Below are 25,347 nucleotides of genomic sequence, written 5' to 3' on the forward strand. Positions count from 1 at the left end.
GGACCAAGCCTTTGCCCCTCCATATCCCATACAGATATCGTCTATCATCATTCCCCTCCCTCTGCTGTTACTACATCTCCACAACCATCCACTTCCTGCTCCAAACCACCCACTCCCATTGTGGGTTGCAGCACTAGGAGCAAAAACTCTCTCTCTCTCTCTCTCTCTCTCTCTCTCTGTCTCTGTCTCTGTCTCTCTCTGTGTGTGTGTGTGTGTGTGTGTGTGTGTGTGTGTGTGTGTGTTTCACTTCCAAGACACACATTTACACACATTTTTATATATTTGTCTCCATGATCTCATCCTGTGTTTCTAGTTAATAATATAGTATTTTATGATGTAGTAATATAGACATCTGTTAGATTTACTTTTTTTAATAAACTGTTTGCAGGTCCTCGATAAATGCGAAAGGTTGCGTGATATGTCAAAAACCATATTGCCAGCTTTTAATCGTTTGAAGCAGTTGACTGGCTTGAATGTGTGTGTTATTTTTTTGAGCAATATTATTCCTGAAAAATTCCACTCAGCAAAAGGATACTTTGAAACAATTCCAGTACACTTCAAGCAGTATACTAAAGGTCTGTGAAATTGACCTCGAATCTCGTAAGTGATAATTTGAAGTAACTAAATTTGTTGTAGTAATAATTATAGTTGTAACATTATTACTGCACCCATCCACACCATATTTATTATCCCATTTTGCATAATTTAAAATAATAATTTAACTTCCTATTATTGCTCTCTCATTTTATTTTATTTTTGCCTCATTTTGTATCCTAGTAAATGTAGTTTCTAAACTGTTATTTATGACTGCATTTTTAACTTTTCAAGGGCTCATCTTTAAACAAAATCCCGTATCTCTTCTAAACTGAATCCATCTCCTTATTAACAATTTCTCTGCTTATCATTGCAGCAGTCACTTTTTTAATACTGTTTGCGTCATTCCTTTCTAATTTTTGGTTTCTCGTATCCCACAATTCTGTCTTGCATCAGTCCAAGCATGAATCCTTGCACATTCTACCTAGATCATTAAACTGACCTTCACCCTTCCGAAAAAATTCAGTCTAACTTGTCCTAAAATCTTGTCTTGCACTTGATATCCTTCCCAGTGGACTTACTATTGAAATTTGGTTTCTCTGGCTGCCACACATACTCCACACAACTCTCCATGATTTCCATCACTCTGTCTCCACTCTGGTCTTTCCATCCAAACCTTGACCATAATGAATGGCATCTGCTCATTTAGCGAAATTATTTTGCTCACAGGCAGTAATTTAATGCATCCCATTTCTGTGACTGACTGTTGCCCTTGGGAGATCACTGTTCATGCATCTGAATCAATGCAAGAACAGATATAACTTCTATTATGTGCAACAACATAGGGTTAGCAGTCTCTGGGCTCAACATTAAATTTGACAATTGCTTGCTTTTGAGTGCATGCCAGCACAACATTAGTTGAAGAGGAATCTGCAGATGTGGTCACTCATGAACACCTGGTTGAAGTATTCAAAAGGTAGCAAAGTAGTTTAGTGAACTGTGTGGTCAAATGTTGGAAGAATATAGAATAATAATGTGCATGTAAGGAATGTCATCCAAGATTGAACCATTCATGAAAATTGAGGTTTTATTGAAATTGTGTGGTATGATATATATATTTTTTAATAACTCAGTGCTAACTTTTGATAAAATATATGCTAAATAATCATTGATATGTCAGTGAACCTAAAGGAACACCATCCAGTTAATTATCAGATAATGCTAAGGATGAAACAATCCATAATTGACAAGCAGAGGAGTAATTATCATTTAATGAACAGGTGAGAGGAGGTTCACAATCTCTAGTAGCTGGAACAATATTATGAATAGCATCTGAGGCAGCTGTTTGCTCTACTTATGTCTTATTCATGCCTGAGAGTACCTCTACTCGAGTAAGAACCAATTTAAGTGCCTGGATGGTTCCTTTGGAAAGGACATGACTGGCTAACTTCCCCATCTGAGCTTGTGGGTTGACTTTAATGACCTTAACTTCAGTGGGATGCTTAAAATCTGTCTTCTTTCCTTCAAAAAATCTTGCTTATGCAGAAGTCTGTCACAGAAGACCCCACTTTTAGCTCCAAATCCATGTTTAATCATGCTGAGATAATGAATAACCTGCTTCCCATTACTCACTTGCTTAATTGGAAGTGCACCCCCCCCCCCCCCCTCTCTCTCTCTCTCTCTCTCTCTCTCTCTCTCTCTCTCTCACTCACTCACTCACTCACTCACTCACACACACACACACACACACACACACACACACACACACACACACACACAACGCATTTGCAAGTTTACTGATCTGACTGAACGGTTGCCCTGTAAGACATTGTCTCCTCTCAGCGTCCTGTTAATAGTCACTAAGTGCTATGAGTAAATTTTAAATAATGTTTCACAGTACCAACTAATTAGATTTCAAAGTTTATTCACATTTGTACATTTATTTTCCCAGTCTTTTCTGACAATGATGATCGGCTTCTGCATAGCAAACTCACACTTGTAATAATACACATCAGTAAACTGACAAGAACTGTGATGAGTGTATAGTACACAAACAAGAGGCAATAATACATTGTCCATAGTCAATAAAGAGTGAAACCTCACATAGCAAGCATAATTTGTTCCAGAATCTTACTCTTAGTGTGTGACATTTGTTAAGTGAAATAATTTATCCATATAAATTAATGGAAAATATAGTAATGTGTTCCATGCAGAAAAAGCACTAAAAGTTTTATCTTATCCATGTCATGTATTCAAAGAAAATTATACATACAGTATTATGTACTTTATTATTCACGATACATAACTAATTCCTTTTTACTAGGAAGCTATCTATAGTCATTGGTTTCTGCTGATGCTGCATCATGTGGCGAAAATGTAACACAGAATTAGTGTCAGATAAATTTGTAGCGTTTGTAGCCACTGCTTTATTGGGGTGATGGTTTTCACTGCATGATGCAACCGATTTCCATGCTTTCAGGATTTCTCTTATTGCGCGAGAAGATTGCTGCTTTGCCTCCTCCTCCTCCTCCTCCTCCTCCTCCTCTTCTGAAGAACTCATCTCCACAACTTCCTGCTTTGAAACACACTGAAACTCTATAAGCTCTTCAGTGGTCATTCCTTGGCTGTGATCTTCCACAAGCTCGTAGATATCATTGTTATCCACTTCTAATCCCATGCTCTTGGTCAAAGACACAATCTCATTGACCGCAGGCTCCACAGGCAGTGACTCAAATGTCTATCACATTCGACAATGCACTCTGGTCAAAGCTTCTTCCAAGCAGAATTGAGAGTTCTCATGGTAACCCCTTCCCATGCCTTTTCGATCATCTTGACGCAGGCAACGATATTGAAGGGATGTTTCCAAAATTCCAAGAGTGAGACTGGTAGCTTCAGTCAGCTCAAAACAATGCTCAAAGAATGCTTTAGCGTAGAGTTTCTTAAACTTAGATACAAACTGCTGGTCCACATATACCGTGACATCCGTTGTGTTGCAAGGTGCCACATATACTATTTGTACACGTATACGTATACGTGTATGTCGTCGTTGTCGTTTCTTCTTTCTCTCGTCGATATCAGAGGATGAGAAATGTTTATGTTCACCTATTTGTTGTCAACAACGTACAACTACACGGCCACAGTATCACCTGATACCGGAATGGTTAGCTTAATATAGTATAAAGATAGTGGGTTTCGATGCAGAGTTATTTAAATGTGATATTATTTTTCACTTAACCTTTGAGACTTTAAGAACCAGCTGCTCTTAATCAGGCCCAAAACTTGACTTGTAATAAGAGCTCTTGCGAGCAGTCTGTCACAATATTTATAATACATAAGGCTCTACACCACTATAAGAAAATATCACTGTTCATGAAATAACAAAATATACGAATAAACTTCTTTATATTTTTCCTTTTTATTTAATCAAATGTTTTTCCCACCCTCAAATCATCCATACCTTGATGTAAATGTGTGCATGAAAAATATTACACTGTTTCTGTAGAGTGTAAACGTGTGCATGAAAAATAGTACACTGTTTCTGCTGATAACCACGTATGAGCTTTTGGGTTGCTAGGCTACTTCAATCAACACGATTTATATTGGATTTTGAAAATGATCTTTCTATCCAAACTTACATCCTCCATAGTGGCTCATCAAATATTCTACCCTTTCGCGATAATTAAGAATTCGCGTAAATTGTATTTTCGTGAGTTTAAAGCAAACCATCGGCGGCGCGATGACAGATCTGTGTTCGAGAAATGCAGTGCCGAAGATTGGTACGCCTTTCGCTACCTTTTGTTGTATTTTGCTCTTGAAGATGCCATGCTTTCCGTAATGCAAGTTTTAATTGTCAATTAATCATGGTTCTTGAAGAGCAAGGATGAGAATTTTTTGGCGGACGATTTCTTTTGTGAGATTATTTTGGTTTCTTGTTTGGATCAATGTATCGATGTTTAGTTTTCAAATGAATGTTTTCTGCTTGTAGGGAAATTTACCAGAGATCTTCGATATTCTCTGCTGTGCTAACCTGGACTCCCCAGAGTGCAAAAATCCAACTGCCGCCTATCGGTGGCCAGGTTGTGTACCACCTGGGGTAAAGTTACCTTTGCTTTCATAGTTCATGTTTTCTTGTGTTTCATTGGTTTGGCCTGGGTGATACCAGGATCGGACAGGAGCAGAGGGTGTTGAAGCCTTTGGAAGCAAATATTTTCAGCCAAGCTCATTGAGCTAACAGACGGTGACCAGAGTAGCGGTAATTTTCACTCAGATGTGTCTGGATTTTGGGTTCAACGGATTGAGTAGGCGTTCAGGATTGTGTTAGTATTTGGTTCACCCCAAATATTTGATTTCCTCGGTGCCACCCATATGGGGGAGGGTTTCCCCTATTGGCCATACGGGATTTTTATTATTATTATTATTATTATTATTATTATTATTTCCTTCACTTTCTCAGACGTTAAGTCCGGTTAAAAATGGAGTGACACGGACCTTGATCAAGCGTCACTTCCTTTTAACTGTACGGTATGTGTTATATTGCATTTAGGAACTTTCGGGTAATTGAACATGTATCAATAATCACGGATTTCTGTAGCTGTATATATATGTTTGGATGTAGCTGTATTGCATTGATGTACTGGTGGATATTGTGTGGTATGACTCCTGTAGTTGATAGTATAATTGGTATGATGTCAACTTTATCCTGATGCCACATGTCTTTGACTTCCTCAGCTAGTTGGATGTATTTTTCAATGTTTTCTCCTGTTTTCTTTTGTTTATTTGTTGTATTGGGTATAGATATTTCGATTAGTTGTGTTAATTTCTTCTTTTTATTGGTGAGTATGATGTCAGGTTTGTTATGTGGCGTTGTTTTATCTGTTATAATGGTTCTGTTCCAGTATAATTTGTATTCATCATTCTCCAGTACATTTTGTGGTGTATACTTGTATGTAGGAACGTGTTGTTTTAAAAGTTTATGTTGTAAGGCAAGCTGTTGATGTATTATTTTTGCGACATTGTCATGTCTTCTGGGGTATTCTGTATTTGCTAGTATTGTACATCCGCTTGTGATGTGATCTACTGTTTCTATTTGTTGTTTACAAAGTCTGCATTTATCCGTTGTCGTATTGGGATCTTTAATAATATGCTTGCTGTAATACCTGGTGTTTATTGTTTGATCCTGTATTGCAATCATGAATCCTTCTGTCTCACTGTATATATTGCCTTTTCTTAGCCATGTGTTGGATGCATCTTGATCGATGTGTGGCTGTGTTAGATGATACGGGTGCTTGCCATGTAGTGTTTTCTTTTTCCAATTTACTTTCTTCATGTCTGTTGATGTTATGTGATCTAAATGGTTGTAGAAGTGGTTATGAAATTGCAGTGGTGTAGCCGATGTATTTATATGAGTGATTGCCTTGTGTATTTTGCTAGTTTCTGCTCGTTCTAGAAAGAATTTTCTTAAATTGTCTACCTGTCCATAATGTAGGTTTTTTATGTCGATAAATCCCCTTCCTCCTTCCTTTCTGCTTAATGTGAATCTTTCTGTTGCTGAATGTATGTGATGTATTCTATATTTGTGGCATTGTGATCGTGTAAGTGTATTGAGTGCTTCTAGTCTGTGTTACTCAATTTCACTACTCCAAATGAGTAGGTCAATATTGGTATGGCATAGGTATTTATAGCTTTTGTCTTGTTTCTTGCTGTCAATTCTGTTTTCAGTATTTTTGTTAGTCTTTGTCTATATTTTTCTTTTAGTTCTTCTTTGATATTTGTATTATCTATTCCTATTTTTTGCCTGTATCCTAGATATTTATAGGCATCCGTTTTTTCCATCGCTTCTATGCCGTCGCTGTGGTTATCCAATATGTAATCTTCTTGTTTAGTATGTTTTCCCTTGACTATGCTATTTTTCTTACATTTGTCTGTTCCAAAAGCCATACTTATATCACTGCTGAATCCTTCTGTTATCTTTAGTAATTGGTTGAGTTGTTGATTTGTTGCTGCCAGTAGTTTTAGATCATCCATGTATAGCAAATGTGTGATTTTGTGTGGGTATGTTCCAGTAATATTGTATCCATAATTTGTATTATTTAGCATGTTGGATAGTGGGTTCAGAGCAAGGCAGAACCAGAAAGGACTTAATGAGTCTCCTTGGTATATTCCACGCTTAATCTGTATTGGCTGTGATGTGATATTATTTGAATTTGTTTGGATATTAAGTGTGGTTTTCCAATTTTTCATTACTATGTTTAGGAACTGTATCAATTTAGGATCTACTTTGTATATTTCCAATATTTGTAGTAACCATGAGTGGGGTACACTATCAAAAGCTTTTTGGTAATCAATGTATGTGTAGTGTAGCGACCTTTGTTTAGTTTTAGCTTGATATGTCACCTCTGCATCTATTATCAGTTGCTCTTTACATCCTCGTGCTCCTTTGCAACAGCCTTTTTGTTCTTCATTTATCATTTTGTTCTGTGTTGTATGTGTCATTAATTTCTGTTTAATGACTGAATTTAATATTTCGTATATTGTTGGTAGGCATGTTATGGGGCGATATTTAGCTGGGTTCGCTGTGTCTGCTTGATCTTTAGGTTTCAGATATGTTATTCCGTGTGTAAGTGTATCAGGGAATGTGTATGGGTCTGCAATGTAACTGTTATTATTATTATTATTATTATTATTATTATTATGTCATCAGCAAATCTGATATGGAGTATCTTCCCTCCAATGAAATAGATGTGTATTGTTCGATTCAATATTTCCATCAGATAAATATGGGTTATAATTACGTTACATTGCTGCTAGTCGACATATTTCTCACTTTTTCTTAGACAGTTGCTAGCTGTTGCTCCATCATAGGAATTTATGTGCGCAGCATTGTTGCAATACAGAAGTTCAAATTATCCGATTTCTGTAATTTCATTTCGATACAAGATCGTCCTAATCGGATTCAGCCAGTCAGTCTTAATGTGGATATCTGACTACGACTCTCATCATATGATAGACTGGGTGAACCACATTCTTAATCAGAATGTTGAATTCAGATCACTTATCTATGACAGGGCCTGAATTCTTAAACACTGTGGAAAATAATAATCCAATGTGCTTATTACAAATACGTTATTTAAATATAAATATATGAACTAACGAGATAACAGTTTATTTACAGGAGCAGAGACCCATCCATCATAGCACGGCAGTGCGAGATTGGTTTCAGGGCCAAGAGAGAATAAAACTGTTGCCGTTTGTTCCACGATCACCAAACATCAACCAGATAGAGAATATGTGGGCAGAGGTAACAAGGTCATTGCCATGTGCCCCTACAAATGCAAGCGACCTTTGGATGAATATAGAAAACGTGTGGTGGGAAGTAAACCATCACGCTACACTGTCGACGACTTAATGAAATCAATTCCCCTACTCCCTCGAGAAATCTTACGTAATGATCGTGGGTGGATTGGTTACTAAAAGTATACTCGTCCACAAAGCCCATGTGGACAATTATCTGATAATCGGTCAAGCTTTGCTTTGTCGCAGCTCTTTAGCATACAAGAAGTCCATTTACTTTCAGTCCCCTCCTTACAATTCTTGCAATGCAAGGTAATTGAAAAATCTCATCCACTTGACGCCAACTGAGGAACTGACTGGTGCATGTGTTGTTCAACACACAGTAGTTGTCACCCTCACTGGAATCAATGACTGTGTGTGTGTGTGTGTGTGTGTGTGTGTGTGTGTGTGTGTTTTCGTGTTAACGCACAATCTGAATCAATACTATTAACATTAGAGAGACAACCAACAATAAATATTGCATCAAATATGACTGTAAAGTATTTTAATGCGATGGGATGTTACAAACTGAATTTTTACCCATCCCACGTCCTGCGTATTACGTTAAGTAAGATGTATTAACTCCATAGTATCGTTAGCAGAGACAGTGCACTCTTGTTGTCGAGGCTCGCGACAAGTGCAGCGATTAGCAGTGCCCAATGCCGCCGCGATTTGTTTATGTTGGCTGAGCGTGGACACTGCAGCAGACGCTTCACCCTAAACAGAAAGAAATCACCTTTGCTCTGACTGCAGTGAGCGGATATCACTGCCTGCGTGTTCTTATAGTAACCAACGTGAGACTCTACTCACAGGTGCCATGGAGCAATTGCAACGGGTATCATGTCATTAGTCATCAGAATATTAACCAGTGATGAAATGTCCACTCTATTTGAATCCCAAGAAAATAGGAACCTTCTCACAAAGGAATGTGAGGTGATATCAAAATTTATCCAACATGCAAAAATTAATTGCAGGGCTTTCATGTATGCAGTAATAGCACACAAGGAAATATTATGTCTTGGAGGTGTATATTTCATTTCCTCTTCTCATATTAACGCCCTTGTTTTAATATGAAGTGAGAAAATAAACACGAAAAACTAAAGTTCCTGAGAAGCACATAAGTCATTTGCTCTTCTCATATCACAAATTTTGTTTTAGTATGAAGTAAAAAAATAAACAGTTTAGAGTTCTGAAGCATAATATGACACCAGATTCTTATCGTAGGCGCTATCGGAAACGCCAAAAGCCGGGAGCTGTCCATTCTTTTGTCCAACAGTCTGTTTCCTTTCATGTATTACTCCCGCTAGGAGATTCTTATTTAAGGACTTGTGGGCATCAAGCTCTTCAGCAGAACAAGCCTTATGTTATTGTGCTAATTACGGTATGGAAAAAATGCAACGAAGACGAGTTCCGCTAGAGCAGTGAGGATATTTGCACATGTGTGTATTCAGCAATGACTGCCAGCTGCCACAACACTTCACAGAATCCTTGCGGCAGGCAACACAACTGTGCATGCACTTCAGACTTCATTCAGTGAGACGTCAGGAGATGGATGAAAACGTCAAATTAACGTCTCTTTCAGAGTCGTATTCAATCCAGAATGAGGTGTTATTAAGGTAGTTGAGCATTCTAGCAATTACACTTTTATGATTCCCATATGAGTATTTCGACAGCCAAAAGAACCCGTTAGTGTGAAACTATCGGGAACTGCATTATATCAAACTGCAAGAACTTGAGACAATACGTGGACTCTTCTCTTCGCTGGGTGACCTATTACTGTTATTTAGCATTCTCTCCATCCCAGTCGTAATGCAAATGGAACTTCAGAGGCGTTTTCCGCTATTCTTGACAAACATCAGCAACCTATAATCACTGAGAGTCATAACTGCGTGATGATAATGGTTCAGGTTTTCAGTAGTTGTGGTGGTGTTATGCTTTCAAACTGCTTACAGTAATATTAATGGTGGCGCACATAATTTAGCGCCGACTACCTACTTAAGTAAAGATAGTGTTGAGGCGTCATCGCTTGTCTTTATTTGGCCTCAGCTTGAGTAATCCGATTCAACGAACTTAATACTCCAATCGCAGGCTCCTAATACAGTATGAGTGCAGAGATTATCATGCGGGTATTACATTAATTCTGCAATGAAATGCTTAACAAATCTTACCCTCAGCTATGGAGCTGGAATGACTCATTACACAGGTACTCCATGTTTCACTTGGTTAAGTGAGCAGTTCGCTGCAATCCTGCTTGTACTGTTCGTAAATACTCATATACTTCAGAAATGGTTCAAATGGCTCTGAGCACTATGGGACTTAACTTCTGAGGTTATCAGTCCGCTAGAACTTAGAACTACTTAAACCTAACTAGCCTAAGGACCTCAGATACATCGATGTCCGAGACAGGATTCGAACCTGCGACCGTAGCGGTCGCACGGTTCCAGACTGTAGCGCCTGGAACCGCTTGGCCACCCCGGCCTGCATACTTGTATACTGACCATTCGTTATTTGACTAAATATGAACTAAAATCTGATTCGCATATATATGACATCGGCTAGCATTGGCACAAAGTAATCACTAAGGGTTGGATGCCGTTGAAGTCCTGTTACATTGATGGCAAGACAAATGTTCGCAAATCACCTCTATTGCCTCAAAAAGAACTGCATCTTAAATATCGAAGGACCGACGACCACACTGTCACAGCGCGTTGAAATACAGCAACGACGGCAGATGAAAATTTGTGACCGACTGGGCTTCGAACCCAGACCACCTGCTTACTAGACAGACGTTCTGATCACTGGACAAATTTTTTATTTTTTTATTTTTTTTTATTTTATTTTTATTTTTTTTAAATGTTTGTGAAGACTTTCAGCACCAGGTAGGCGGAGGCAAAGAGGGCAGGGGTCTAAGATCCGAGGCCTGGCCATAATGCCTCTCCCATACCTGGCACTGGGCAGCTGCATTATTCCCATGTATTCCATGTTTGCACCCGTATATTCTTTTAAATTGTAGAACAAAACTGAAGTAGTAATTTAGGTAAAATAAATTACAGATTGCCGCCTCCAATGGCGTGCGTTCCTTGTAGAACATAACTTATAACAATGGAAAGGGTGATGGGAAAATACATAACAAACATTCATTCAGAAATGTACTCACATTTTAATTTATTATGCACTGGATGCATATGAGGTCTGTAAGGAAGCCATATATTTTTCAACAAATAAAAGAAATTTCGGAGACGGTGGGGTTTTGCCAAATTAGAACAGTTCTGATTTTAGATCCAACGTAAAAGAATATTCCAGAAATAAAAGAAGTGAAAGAATAGTATTCCTCTTCTAATGAATAAAACTGCCCACCTCTTTGTAGCCCACATAAAGCAATAGATAAAAAATTTGAAACCATTCCTTATATTTGTTATTCTTCTTCAGCTTAAAATGTTCTACTGCAATATAGAACATGTACTCTGCGAAGTTTTGTTTGTTATGACATAAAACACAAACTGTCCCAGAAGCCACGAATAACTGTTATTCTTTGCGGACGAGTAACATTTCCAGTCGGGTTGTGAAGCTTCAGTTATCGGTACTTGACTTTCTGCAGTTCTATTGACAGTGCTAACTTCTTCGTAGTCCAGTTCCAAATTCTGATTCCATTTTCACATGAGAAGATGTACGCTACAGTTTCTACAAGCTGTCATTTGTCGCCGTATGGAGATGGTCTCAATTTGATTTTACATAATCGTTCCGCTGTAGGTATGGTTTTGTTTACAAAGTTGCACTATACGGCACTTACTCTAGTTGGTATAATTTTATTGTTGATATTTTTCCAGACGTTCCTCCAGTTTTTTGTAGGTTAAGTTACCGGAATTGGTTTGTGAAGACGATGTCTGGTAATATAATGAAAAACGGTTCTAGTGTTAGGTTGTGCTCGTAGAAGTCTTATACAGCTCCAAACGCCATAGTACTTTCGGACATAATCTAGGCTGACGTGCTACATTAACAGGAGCGTTCCTATCCCCAGGATCTAACGAGAGGGACAGAAGTTTCGTGATGCCTGTCTTAGTGGCGTGTATTAGTTTAAAAGCACGTCTTTAGTTCCAAGTCCTCCGTTTTGCCTCTGCAAAGTCGCCGTGTCGAAGGATACTTTGATGATATTTTGTTTCCACACATACCAAGAGGCTACAGCTTATATTTTTATGTGCAGTGACCTGCAGTATCGATAAGACTGCTCCGACGCAATATATTTTTCTAAGTATGTATGTATTTATAATCTGAACTTTGTGCAGTCGGTCTAACGATCGCATGTCATGGTCCTTCTCATGACATTAAGTTTCCGCTCCCAATTGTTCATGGCCATGCGCTTGGGATTCGCCCTTAACTACAATCCGAGTTGGAGTCTCTCTTCTGTTACATCTAACCAGTGTGCACCTATTGCACTATTGTAAGAACCGAGAGGCAGTATTTCGGTATTAAAATTTTATAAATCCGGGTTCGAATCTGGTCAGGCACAAATTTTCATCTGACGCTGTTGTTCTATTTTAATGCCCATGCAGCCTGGACATCTGTCCTTCAATGTTTAATTGATTAAGAAGTCTGTCTATTTCGATTCATAGTGTTCTGTTCTTTCGGAAATGTCCTAAGAACACACACACACACACACACACACACACACACATACACACACACACGCATTTATATCATAAGTGCTATTCGGAAAACGTTTGGCAATTCAGTGATAGTGCCGGACTGCAACTGCATCAGCCTACTCGTTTCACTAGATATTGTTGTAATTTTCTGAACAATTCCTGTTTAATAAGTGACAGCGACAGTGTCTCTCATCGTTTACTTTGCCGGAAACCTGCTTCTTTCTGCCCTACGCTATACTTTAGCAATGAGTGATTGCTCACATTCTTGATACCTCACTGGACGTGCTACTGCAACTGTAGCCAAAGATTCAAATCCCACTGGAAAAGTATGTTTCAAGTCAGATGGTTTTGGTCCTCCCCTACTGTCATTGAAAACAATCACAACGAAATTAAGTATAGGTATTCTATGAAACCCCTGAGTTCGTACTGCGGTGCTGTGAAGATGGAAAAAGTAGTTTTCACAATTATCAGATGAGAGATGGAATTTGTCAGATTCCACTATTATGATTGCATCATTAACTGTTGGTTCACAGGCGCTTTTCTGCTGCTTATTGTAACTGTTATTTGAATGTTAGAGCTGGAAGAATAGAAACATCAAATTTTCGCCATATGGAATATTCGAATTCACTCTAACTCTTCACGTTTCGAACAAAGGCAGAATATCCGACAGGAAAGCTGACAACAATAAGCCAGGCCATGCCTGTCTTCTGGTGGATGTGCCAATGACAGTTATCTCAATAACAATATTGTACAGCAAATATACATTGCTAACTCAACCACTGGAGAAGCTCCAAAACTGTGAATTGCGTCTGGTGAATACGCTTTCAAGGTTTCGGTGCAATTAAGTCAGTAAAACACAAATCATCGCCGCAGTTATTAATTTATGACATTTAGTTTGCATTCATTGCATTGATGTACTACAAGTAATTGCACTCTAGCCCCTAAACCTAGTTACAGAAATGCGAATAAGACTCATTGAGATATAATGAGGATCTTGCGGCCCTTGCCACCCGCAACTTTGAAACAAAGCTATAGCCAATTCCGAGGTCACGCATAGAACACATCAGCTGGTATCCTTCCTGGCGGTATAACTGAAACTTGGCAACAGCGCAGAATATGTTTGGCAACTCTGTGACCGACGAGTTACTTCCTTGATGGCACAGAACTATCCTGCTAAATTCACTTGATATTATCGTGTCATTTCAATTGAATACTGTGAGTGATTTTCTCTTGAGATGTGACATAAGTATATCAGTTGATCCTTTTGAGTCCACGAAAGTCGTTCCACATGGGAAATACAACTACTGTCACCTCTTATGTTGCGGTTTATCTGCCATAGCGCTTACTGGATCAATAAGTGAGTGGAAGACACCGCGCCTATTTGCTAGCTCCTAGGTAACGTGCTTACCTGTCAGGTGCATGCTGCCTCTGTTCGCCTTTCGAGCCTCTCTGAAAGCCAGGTTTTTAATTGTTTTGTAGCAGAGCTACAAGCAGGCAGATACAAATTCAATGAGGGAATGGTAAGACAACGCTCTAGCAAAATTCGTCTTGCTACTTTTAGTAACCCTTAGTGTCAAAGCGAAAAACCGTACGGTACTGCCAAATTCATAATGCCACTTTTATTTTCTGCCGACATACTTTTTTGTTGTTGTGAATACGTAATTTTATCTATGAACTGCCACATTTTCATAATACTTACGAAGCAAATCATGTGAGGTAACACTTCACCAACTTGTCGGGAAGATGGATAAAGCACTACCCTTTCTGGATGCTCTCTGTATCTTCCTGGATGTCGAGGGGGTTCTAGTAATACGACCTTCGAGTAAATGGTTAGAGATGAAGAACCTAGTGGTGAATGAACTCATAGATGAGCTGAATGTGAGAGACTACTCTTGAAAAGAATAAGTAGACGATTTATTCACAGTAAGACTTAGAAAATTTGATAGTATTGTTAAACCTATGTGCACTGAACATTGTGAAAAAGTATTTAAAGACAAGCAGCACGAAAATTGGTGTAGTATTATTTATGGGGAAGCATGTCCAGCACATATACTGAAAAATTATGTTTCTCAATGAAACTTTAGAGAGGGTTGTAGTGTACCTAGAGGTAGCCCTGGATGGAAAGCTATTATGAACACCTCACATAAAGAATATATTCCACTGCGAAAGATAATCTTATAAGCACTAGAAGCTGCTGTAGGGTAAACTGGGGTCTAAACCCAGTACGTACTGGATATACACCTCTGCAAAAAAGGCCAATGACAATTTACTGGGCTATAATATGAACAAAGTCGAACAGAAGGTGGCTGCTAGGGAGTCTCGCAAAGTGCAGAGACTGGCCTTCTTTCACAAACAGAGGGAATTAGCAGGACATCCACTCTTGGGATGGATATTAGGCTAGACATGCCCGCCTTACACGTGTGGCTTAAAATGGAGGCCACAGTGTGGACATAAAGGCTAAAAATTGTAAATAACTGGATATAGTTAGAATATACGGAATCCCAAATCAGTATGGCGATGGCTGGGGAAATGCCGACTAACTATACAATAACTTCAAGCTGTTTCAATAAACCTTGCCATGTAACAGTTGGAAGCAGGGAGCAGTGGAAGAACGAACCACTACACCGTTCAGGAGACATAATATAGTGGTATACTGACAGGTTGAAAACAGATGAAACCACCGGGTCTGGTGTACCGCCTAGAATCTCTTTAGGGAAGATGGCCACAGTATTACATAGTATCTTCTATCAGCATGTGCACGGAGGAGAATTAGAGTAGACCCTACAAAAATCGTAGCATCTACTTTTATTCAGACAGCCATGCAGCTCTGAAATCTCTATCAGCCCCTGCGACCGAAGGTCGTTGCAGAATGCCATGAAGCATTTTCTTTCAGACATGTCCGAAAGAACAGACACCACACATATATCGATATACAGAGTGTTTCAGGAGGAATATTAGATATTTTAGCAGGTGGTAGTACAGACGAATTGCGTAAAAAATTCCATATAAATGCGTCCACTTTTTATTGTGTACAGAGATACAGCTGTTAGTACGTAACCCTAACAAACTCAAAGCAAAGGCAACGAGGACATTCAAAGTTGATTTTCAAAAATTCCCCCACGAACTCCAATGCACATTTGACTTCTCTTGATAACACCACGTGTAGATTGTCTTTGCGTTCTTTTATGAGGGCTGCACTATTCATAATCAGAACGATCAAATCGGTTCTTGGGTTTACTTTTTCTTTGTAGACTTCGCCTTTAACCATCCCCGCAGGCAAAAATCGAAAGAGATAAGGTCCGGGGACCTTGAAGGCCAAGAAAATTGCCCATATCCAATGATCCATCTTCCAGGAAATGTTAGGTTTGGATAATGTGTCACCTGACGACTAGAATGTGCAGGAGCCCCGTCATGCTGGAGGAACATACACATTCTAGTAGCCAAATGAACCTCTTCCAATGACGCTGGAAGCTCATTTTCAAGGAAGTGTAGACAGCTTGGTCCTGTAAGGACCAACATATGAAATGAAAATGCATTGAACCCCAGCTATCTGTATGTTCAATAAAAATTGAACACGTTATATGTCATCATTTCAACAATTTGTCTATACTATCATCTCCTAGAATATTTACTATTCCTCCTGGAACATCCTGTATAATTATTTGGGTCTCCACGGGTCATCGAAAGTTTTCAGTGCTAGACGCACGACATCGTCCGACCCTCGCGGGAATACAGTGTGGGCGCAAGCTAGTGGAACAATGGCCGGGGGGTACCGCGCATGTCGTATGCGGCAAAAATGGGAATTCGCGTCTGACGAGGAGCGTGTATAGATAGGTGCTGCAGAGAGGTTGACTGCTGTGTCATCATAGTATCCACCGTTGGAGGTTCGAATCCTCCCTCTGGCGTGGGTGTGTGTGTTGTCCATAGTGTGGGTTACTTTAAGTTAGATTAAGTAATGTGTAAGCTTAGGGACCGATGACCTAAGCAGCTTGGTCTCATAAGTTCTTACCACAACTTAACAAAATTTTAATACCAAAATACTGCATCTCGGTTCTTACAATAGTGCAATAGATGCGCACTGGTTAGATGTAACTGAAGTGAGTCTCCGACTCCGACTGTGGTTAAGGGCGAATCCCAAGCGCATGGCCACTAACAACTGGGAGCGGAATGTAATCCGAACCTTGTTGAAGGACCATGACAGGACCGGATCTTCGACCCCTGCCCTCTTTGCCTCTGCCTACCTGGTGCTGAAAGTCTTCTCAAACATTACAAAAAAAAAAAAAAATTGTCCAGTGATCAGAACGTCTGTCTAGTAAGCAGGTGGTCTGGGTTCGAAGCCCAGTCGGTCACAAATTTTCATCTGCCGTCGTTGCTGTATTTCAACGCGCTGTGACAGTGTGGTCGTCGGTCCTTCGATATTTAAGATGCAGTTCTTTTTGAGGCAATAGAGGTGATTTGCGAACATTTGTCTTGCCATCAATGTAACAGGACTTCAACGGCATCCAACCCTTAGTGATTACTTTGTGCCAATGCTAGCCGATGTCATATATATGCGAATCAGATTTTAGTTCATATTTAGTCAAATAACGAATGGTCAGTATACAAGTATGCAGGCCGGGGTGGCCAAGCGGTTCCAGGCGCTACAGTCTGGAACCGTGCGACCGCTACGGTCGCAGGTTCGAATCCTGTCTCGGACATCGATGTATCTGAGGTCCTTAGGCTAGTTAGGTTTAAGTAGTTCTAAGTTCTAGCGGACTGATAACCTCAGAAGTTAAGTCCCATAGTGCTCAGAGCCATTTGAACCATTTCTGAAGTATATGAGTATTTACGAACAGTACAAGCAGGATTGCAGCGAACTGCTCACTTAACCAAGTGAAACATGGAGTACCTGTGTAATGAGTCATTCCAGCTCCATAGCTGAGGGTAAGATTTGTTAAGCATTTCATTGCAGAATTAATGTAATACCCGCATGATAATCTCTGCACTCATACTGTATTAGGAGCCTGCGATTGGAGTATTAAGTTCGTTGAATCGGATTACTCAAGCTGAGGCCAAATAAAGACAAGCGATGACGCCTCAACACTATCTTTACTTAAGTAGGTAGTCGGCGCTAAATTATGTGCGCCACCATTAATATTACTGTAAGCAGTTTGAAAGCATAACACCACCACAACTACTGAAAACCTGAACCATTATCATCACGCAGTTATGACTCTCAGTGATTATAGGTTGCTGATGTTTGTCAAGAATAGCGGAAAACGCCTCTGAAGTTCCATTTGCATTACGACTGGGATGGAGAGAATGCTAAATAACAGTAATAGGTCACCCAGCGAAGAGAAGAGTCCACGTATTGTCTCAAGTTCTTGCAGTTTGATATAATGCAGTTCCCGATAGTTTCACACTAACGGGTTCTTTTGGCTGTCGAAATACTCATATGGGAATCATAAAAGTGTAATTGCTAGAATGCTCAACTACCTTAATAACACCTCATTCTGGATTGAATACGACTCTGAAAGAGACGTTAATTTGACGTTTTCATCCATCTCCTGACGTCTCACTGAATGAAGTCTGAAGTGCATGCACAGTTGTGTTGCCTGCCGCAAGGATTCTGTGAAGTGTTGTGGCAGCTGGCAGTCATTGCTGAATACACACATGTGCAAATATCCTCACTGCTCTAGCGGAACTCGTCTTCGTTGCATTTTTTCCATACCGTAATTAGCACAATAACATAAGGCTTGTTCTGCTGAAGAGCTTGATGCCCACAAGTCCTTAAATAAGAATCTCCTAGCGGGAGTAATACATGAAAGGAAACAGACTGTTGGACAAAAGAATGGACAGCTCCCGGCTTTTGGCGTTTCCGATAGCGCCTACGATAAGAATCTGGTGTCATATTATGCTTCAGAACTCTAAACTGTTTATTTTTTTACTTCATACTAAAACAAAATTTGTGATATGAGAAGAGCAAATGACTTATGTGCTTCTCAGGAACTTTAGTTTTTCGTGTTTATTTTCTCACTTCATATTAAAACAAGGGCGTTAATATGAGAAGAGGAAATGAAATATACACCTCCAAGACATAATATTTCCTTGTGTGCTATTACTGCATACATGAAAGCCCTGCAATTAATTTTTGCATGTTGGATAAATTTTGATATCACCTCACATTCCTTTGTGAGAAGGTTCCTATTTTCTTGGGATTCAAATAGAGTGGACATTTCATCACTGGTTAATATTCTGATGACTAATGACATGATACCCGTTGCAATTGCTCCATGGCACCTGTGAGTAGAGTCTCACGTTGGTTACTATAAGAACACGCAGGCAGTGATATCCGCTCACTGCAGTCAGAGCAAAGGTGATTTCTTTCTGTTTAGGGTGAAGCGTCTGCTGCAGTGTCCACGCTCAGCCAACATAAACAAATCGCGGCGGCATTGGGCACTGCTAATCGCTGCACTTGTCGCGAGCCTCGACAACAAGAGTGCACTGTCTCTGCTAACGATACTATGGAGTTAATACATCTTACTTAACGTAATACGCAGGACGTGGGATGGGTAAAAATTCAGTTTGTAACATCCCATCGCATTAAAATACTTTACAGTCATATTTGATGCAATATTTATTGTTGGTTGTCTCTCTAATGTTAATAGTATTGATTCAGATTGTGCGTTAACACGAAAACACACACACACACACACACACACACACACACACACACACACAGTCATTGATTCCAGTGAGGGTGACAACTACTGTGTGTTGAACAACACATGCGCCAGTCAGTTCCTCAGTTGGCGTCAAGTGGATGAGATTTTTCAATTACCTTGCATTGCAAGAATTGTAAGGAGGGGACTGAAAGTAAATGGACTTGTTGTATGCTAAAGAGCTGCGACAAAGCAAAGCTTGACCGATTATCAGATAATTGTCCACATAGGCTTTGTGGACGAGTATACTTTTAGTAACCAATCCACCCACGATCATTACGTAAGATTTCTCGAGGGAGTAGGGGAATTGATTTCATTAAGTCGTCGACAGTGTAGCGTGATGGTTTACTTCCCACCACACGTTTTCTATATTCATCCAAAGGTCGCTTGCATTTGTAGGGGCACATGGCAATGACCTTGTTACCTCTGCCCACATATTCTCTATCTGGTTGATGTTTGGTGATCGTGGAACAAACGGCAACAGTTTTATTCTCTCTTGGCCCTGAAACCAATCTCGCACTGCCGTGCTATGATGGATGGGTCTCTGCTCCTGTAAATAAACTGTTATCTCGTTAGTTCATATATTTATATTTAAATAACGTATTTGTAATAAGCACATTGGATTATTATTTTCCACAGTGTTTAAGAATTCAGGCCCTGTCATAGATAAGTGATCTGAATTCAACATTCTGATTAAGAATGTGGTTCACCCAGTCTATCATATGATGAGAGTCGTAGTCAGATATCCACATTAAGACTGACTGGCTGAATCCGATTAGGACGATCTTGTATCGAAATGAAATTACAGAAATCGGATAATTTGAACTTCTGTATTGCAACAATGCTGCGCACATAAATTCCTATGATGGAGCAACAGCTAGCAACTGTCTAAGAAAAAGTGAGAAATATGTCGACTAGCAGCAATGTAACGTAATTATAACCCATATTTATCTGATGGAAATATTGAATCGAACAATACACATCTATTTCATTGGAGGGAAGATACTCCATATCAGATTTGCTGATGACAATAATAATAATAATAATAATAATAATAATAATAATAAAAATAATAATAATAATAATAATAATAATAATAATAATAATAATAATAATAATAAAAATAATAATAAAAATAAAAATCCCGTGTGGCCAATAGGGGAAACTCTCCCCCATATGGGTGGTACCAAGGAAATCAAATACTTGGGGTGAACCAAATACTAACACAATCCTGAACGCCTACTCAATCCGTTGAACCCAAAATCCAGACACATCTGAGTGAAAATCACCGCTACTCTGGTCACCGTCTGTTAGCTCAATGAGCTTGGCTGAAAATATTTGCTTCCAAAGGCTTCAACACCCTCTGCTCCTGTCCGATCCTGGTATCACCCAGGCCAAACCAATGAAACACAAGAAAACATGAACTATGCAAGCAAAGGTAACTTTACCCCAGGTGGTACACAACCTGGCCACCGATAGGCGGCAGTTGGATTTTTGCACTCAGGGGAGTCCAGGTTAGCACGGCAGAGAATATAGAAGATCTCTGGTAAATTTCCCTACAAGCAGAAAACATTCATTTGAAAACTAAACATCGATACATTGATCCAAACAAGAAATCAAAATAATCTCACAAAAGAAATCGTCCGCCAAAAAATTCTCATCCTTGCTCTTCAAGAACCATGATTAATTGACAATTAAAACTTGCATTACGGAAACCATGGCATCTTCAAGAGCAAAATACAACAAAATGTAGCGAAAGGCGTACCAATCTTCGGAACTGCATTTTTCGAACACAGATCTGTCATCAACTCTGTCAAAGAAATCGCATCCATCAACAATCTACTTATGACTATGCTCATTCAGAGCCCCTATAAAAGATACACATTCGAAAATACTATGAGCAAAATTCACCAAGATGACATGAAAATACTAATGGGAGACTTCAACTCTGTATTTGGGACAGAAAAAACCTGTAGAAAAATCATTGGTACAAATTCAACACACCGAAACACTTAGACCAATGGCACACGTCTGATTGACATTTGCCAACAATTCAACCACAAAAGAATGTCTTCCCACTTTAGGAAGTAGCCTGTTCCCAAGAAACATGTTTGGCTACCAGGTGCAAGCTGCTTTCGTTCGCCTTTCGAGACTCGCTGAAAGCCAGATTTTTAATTCTTTTGTAACAGAGCTACAAGCAGGCAGATACAAACACAATAAGGGAATCGTAAGACAACGCTCGAGCAAAATGCGCCTTGCTACTTCCAGTAACCCTTAGTGTCAGAGCGAAAACCTTACGGTACTGCCAAATTCATAATGACGACATATTTTTTGTTGTTGTGAATACATAATTTTGTCTATGAAATGCCACATTTTCATAATAATTGCAAATGATACAGGAAATGAAGTAAATACAGTTCTTTTCGAAGTCAAAAGTCTGTAATGTCCTACTAATTCGTGTTAAAATAGGCTCAATCGTCTTACAGATACTTAATGCTTTATTAAGATAGTCTGCCGTCTTGATGTTTCTGTAGTAAGCTGAATTTAATTTGTATTAGTACACTGAATATTTTAATTGAATTTTCCATTAGTTTACTAAATGCAACAGTAATCATCAAAGAGAAATTAATCGGCAAAAGAATTTTATTTCACGATATCTATAATGATTTGACAATGCTAAAGTTGTTTACAAATTCTACGCCAGTAGAAACCTACTGGTTCCAACGATATCATTATACCAGAGTAGTTTTAAGAGTATTTTCGTCTAGAAATGAATTGCGTTGACGGTTGATCGATCCAGAGCGGGAAAGGTAAAACTTTACGAATATATGACGAGAGGGACAAGTGCTTGAGAGAGGACTTTAATTTCAATCTCCTGGATAGTTTTGTTTCTCAAATCAAGAAGTGCGTTATCATGCAGTAGCACATGTGATGTAGTTGTGTTGCTCGATGTTATTATGCTGAGACCGAAAGGTGTCTCAGTTGTTGGCAACAAATTCCAGCTGTGTTGCACACAGCCCTTGGGGCAGAATTCGTAGCCCAAAACACACTTTTGGAGCTATCAGATGTAAAATATTATGTTCACACTACTGTTTGCTCATGTCTTTTGGAGGGGCTCAGCCTTTCATTTCTTCTTAGGAAGTTAACGATAAAGGCATCATAACACGTCACCAGTAACATTACTGCATACGAATGCTCAATGAGCGACCTGATGATGCTCAATAACAGTCACCCCGTTGATTTTTGTTGTTTCGAATTAGAGCATGCAGTACTCCTACACCAGACTTCTGAGCTCTGCCTGTTGAATGCAAATGTCACATGATGGTAAAATGGTAATCTATCACATATATCAGTAGTCGAGACTTCCTTAATGTGGAAAATCATTCATGCCAGAACGATCTTTGTTGAAACAAGAATATCTTTTTCTGGCGTATTTTTCCCAAAAGCCCTCGCTCCACACACAATTCAAATCTTTCTAGCTGCCTCCTCTGCATTCACCCCTCTGTTATACCAAAAGTAAACGTTGTGTTGCAGATGTTACACCTATTTCCACTTGCGACTCAAATTTACAATGCTTAACTGTAGTTCATGATTTTCAAGTTTGCAAAATCCATTGCTTAACTGCCAGATGATAACTAGAACTTCAAATTCGAAAATGACAGTTGAGACACACACTGACAGCATCGCGACGCGTTCACCTGGGTGGCGCTGAATTTCAGGCGGCGGGTGGCGTCTGGCCAGTGGCCGGTAGCCGCTGCAGCGCGAGGAAACGCTCAAGTGTAAGCTGTTATGATTGCGGCGCAGCCACGAGCTATCCTGCGGAATTGTTTCTGGAATACTTGTTATTGCTGGTGGGTAGAATGTTAAGCGAATTGTCTTCGATGTTCAGTCAGACTCATAACTTTAGACCGACTGTGGTAAAAAATAAATAAAAAAAATACAGTTGGATGCGAACAGGCGACTATAATTTTAGAACGCACGACGCTTGCCACTAGACCACGGGCTCACATAGTCCAACAACGTCTCGGAAGTAGATAACACTTCCTCCTGACACTTCCGCATCTTACAGTGTTGCCAGATTGTGCAGATTGCCGGACTTAGAGTTATCAGGGGCGGTCAGTTTTATTGGCCACCTTAAGTGAATGACTCGGACTTAGCCTCTGTGGCGGCCGGCCGGCGGTCAGTTTTATTGTCTAAGACTGTACCTGTCAGCCATGGAACACAGGGACCACTAGTAATGGTTGAATCTATTCTGTGTGGGAAGGTATGACTCCGAAGGCCTCCCTTTCACGGTCCACCTGTGGGAGTAAAGACAGCTCACTAGAAATAGTGAGAAATACTGCCCTCAGTACCTAGTAGGTACCTGAACTGATGGAAAGTCCTTTTTGAGTACACATTTGTTGTTCTTCATTCAACATATTAAAGAAAAATTCATGGCAGTATCATCCTTCAGCAGAATGACATGTGGATGTATTCTCCTTAAAACAGTGGCACCTACTCAGTGACAGGCATTGCTTTCCTCTGAGGAACTTGTTGACATATCTGTCACGATAATAGTCTCAACGTAATCCAAGCTGCTATTTTTCATCGAGGTCTCATGTTAATCTCTCATCAATCACCACCAGCAGTATTGAAATTTTGCACATTGACGTTCCTGTTCAACAGAGCAACAGGTGGTGCAGGCAGAAGCTGAAACATGACCTTTATTCTTGCCTCCTTCCCACCACCCTCAGGTATCCCTACAGTCATCATTCAGTGGAGCTGTAATGTTTATTTTCACCACATAGTGGAACTTGGATACCTACCTTCCTTTTGTCCAGCAATATTTATAGCCTTTCAGAAAACTAGATTCACTGACACATGTCATGCATCACTATGCTTATTTCGAAAATAGTTAGTGCTGAAACGCCGGCCGCTGTGGCCAAGCAGTCCAAGGCGCTTTGGTCCAGAACCACGCTGCTGCTATGGTCACAGGTTCGAATCCATTATCGGGCATGGATGTGTGTGGTGTCCTTAGGTTAGTTAGGTTTAAGTAGCTCTAAGTCTAGAGGACTGATGACCTCAGATGTTAAGTTCCATAGTGCTTAGAGCCATTTGAACCATTTAGTGCTGAAACACCATAAGGTGGTGTCTGTACATTGGTGTTTGCAGGCTTTTTTAGTAAATACAGCACTGGATGTTGTGGCTGTTTGCATATGGACAATTGTTTATTATACTTGTTGTAATGCCTGCCTCCCACCAGAGAGCCAGCTGACATATCCAAAGATAATTGAAGCGAAATGTCCGATACCTCTACCTTTTCTCCTGCTGGTCAATTTCAATGCGCACAGAACATTGTGAGGCAATGATGGAGCATCTAACCAGGGTACTCTAATGGAACTAGTATTCACACACTTTCATTTAAATTTACTAAAGAGTGGCACACCTACTAATTTTAGTGTGGCACACAGAATGTATACAACCATTGATCTCTCAGTGTGTCATACTGGGCTTCTCTCCTCAATCCAGTGAACAGTCCACTTTGCAAGTGAGATTGTTTCTTAACTGTCACAAATCTCCCACAACATTATCCATGAAGCACCCTCGATTATGTGCCCTCAAAAAGCCAATTGGTATGCTTTCATTGCTGCTCTACTATCTAGTGCTACTCTACAAGGCAATTTTGATGATTTGCTGCAGGACACAACCACTTCAGTACTAAAAGCAACAGAGTTAATGAGTCCCCTTTGGGAACGCTCACTGGAAACCAGTCCCATGGCAGACACAGGAAATCACTAAGGCAAATAAAGATTTCAGGTGGGTGCTCCAGTGACAAAGTGTAACCTATCAGTCAAGATCTTAATTCCTTTAAAAGGTTCCATATCTAGGTACTCAACCTTTATAAAACACAAGGAGAAAGATAATTGGTAAAGATACGCCGCTACCATACGGTCTCAAGGTTTCTTCACAGGAATGAGCCAAGTTGCAGTTAATCTACACTCTCCAGCTAGCAACCCATATTTCCAGTTCCCACTTTGATGGCAATATTTTTTCTGACCCTACTGCTATTGCAGAACACTGCAGCACACTTCGCTTGAGCCTCTGCATCCAACTACTACTGTTTGACATTCTATTCACTGACCACCCAGAGGACCTACACC

The 25,347-nt window shown here is 39.8% G+C and overlaps 1 protein-coding gene across 1 annotated transcript in view; it reads left to right on the top strand.

Moving 5' to 3' along the window:
* Nucleotides 1-25,347, top strand: part of LOC126416141 (origin recognition complex subunit 5) — a 165,318-nt gene that overhangs the window by 79,022 nt on the left and 60,949 nt on the right. The window contains exon 5 of the mRNA XM_050083686.1: nucleotides 389-575. Within this exon, the coding sequence (XP_049939643.1) occupies nucleotides 389-575 (187 nt within the window). The remainder of the gene's footprint in view (nucleotides 1-388; nucleotides 576-25,347) is intronic.

This window comes from Schistocerca serialis, chromosome 8 (genome assembly GCF_023864345.2).
Source record: "Schistocerca serialis cubense isolate TAMUIC-IGC-003099 chromosome 8, iqSchSeri2.2, whole genome shotgun sequence".
NCBI classification, from domain to species: Eukaryota; Metazoa; Arthropoda; class Insecta; order Orthoptera; family Acrididae; genus Schistocerca; species Schistocerca serialis.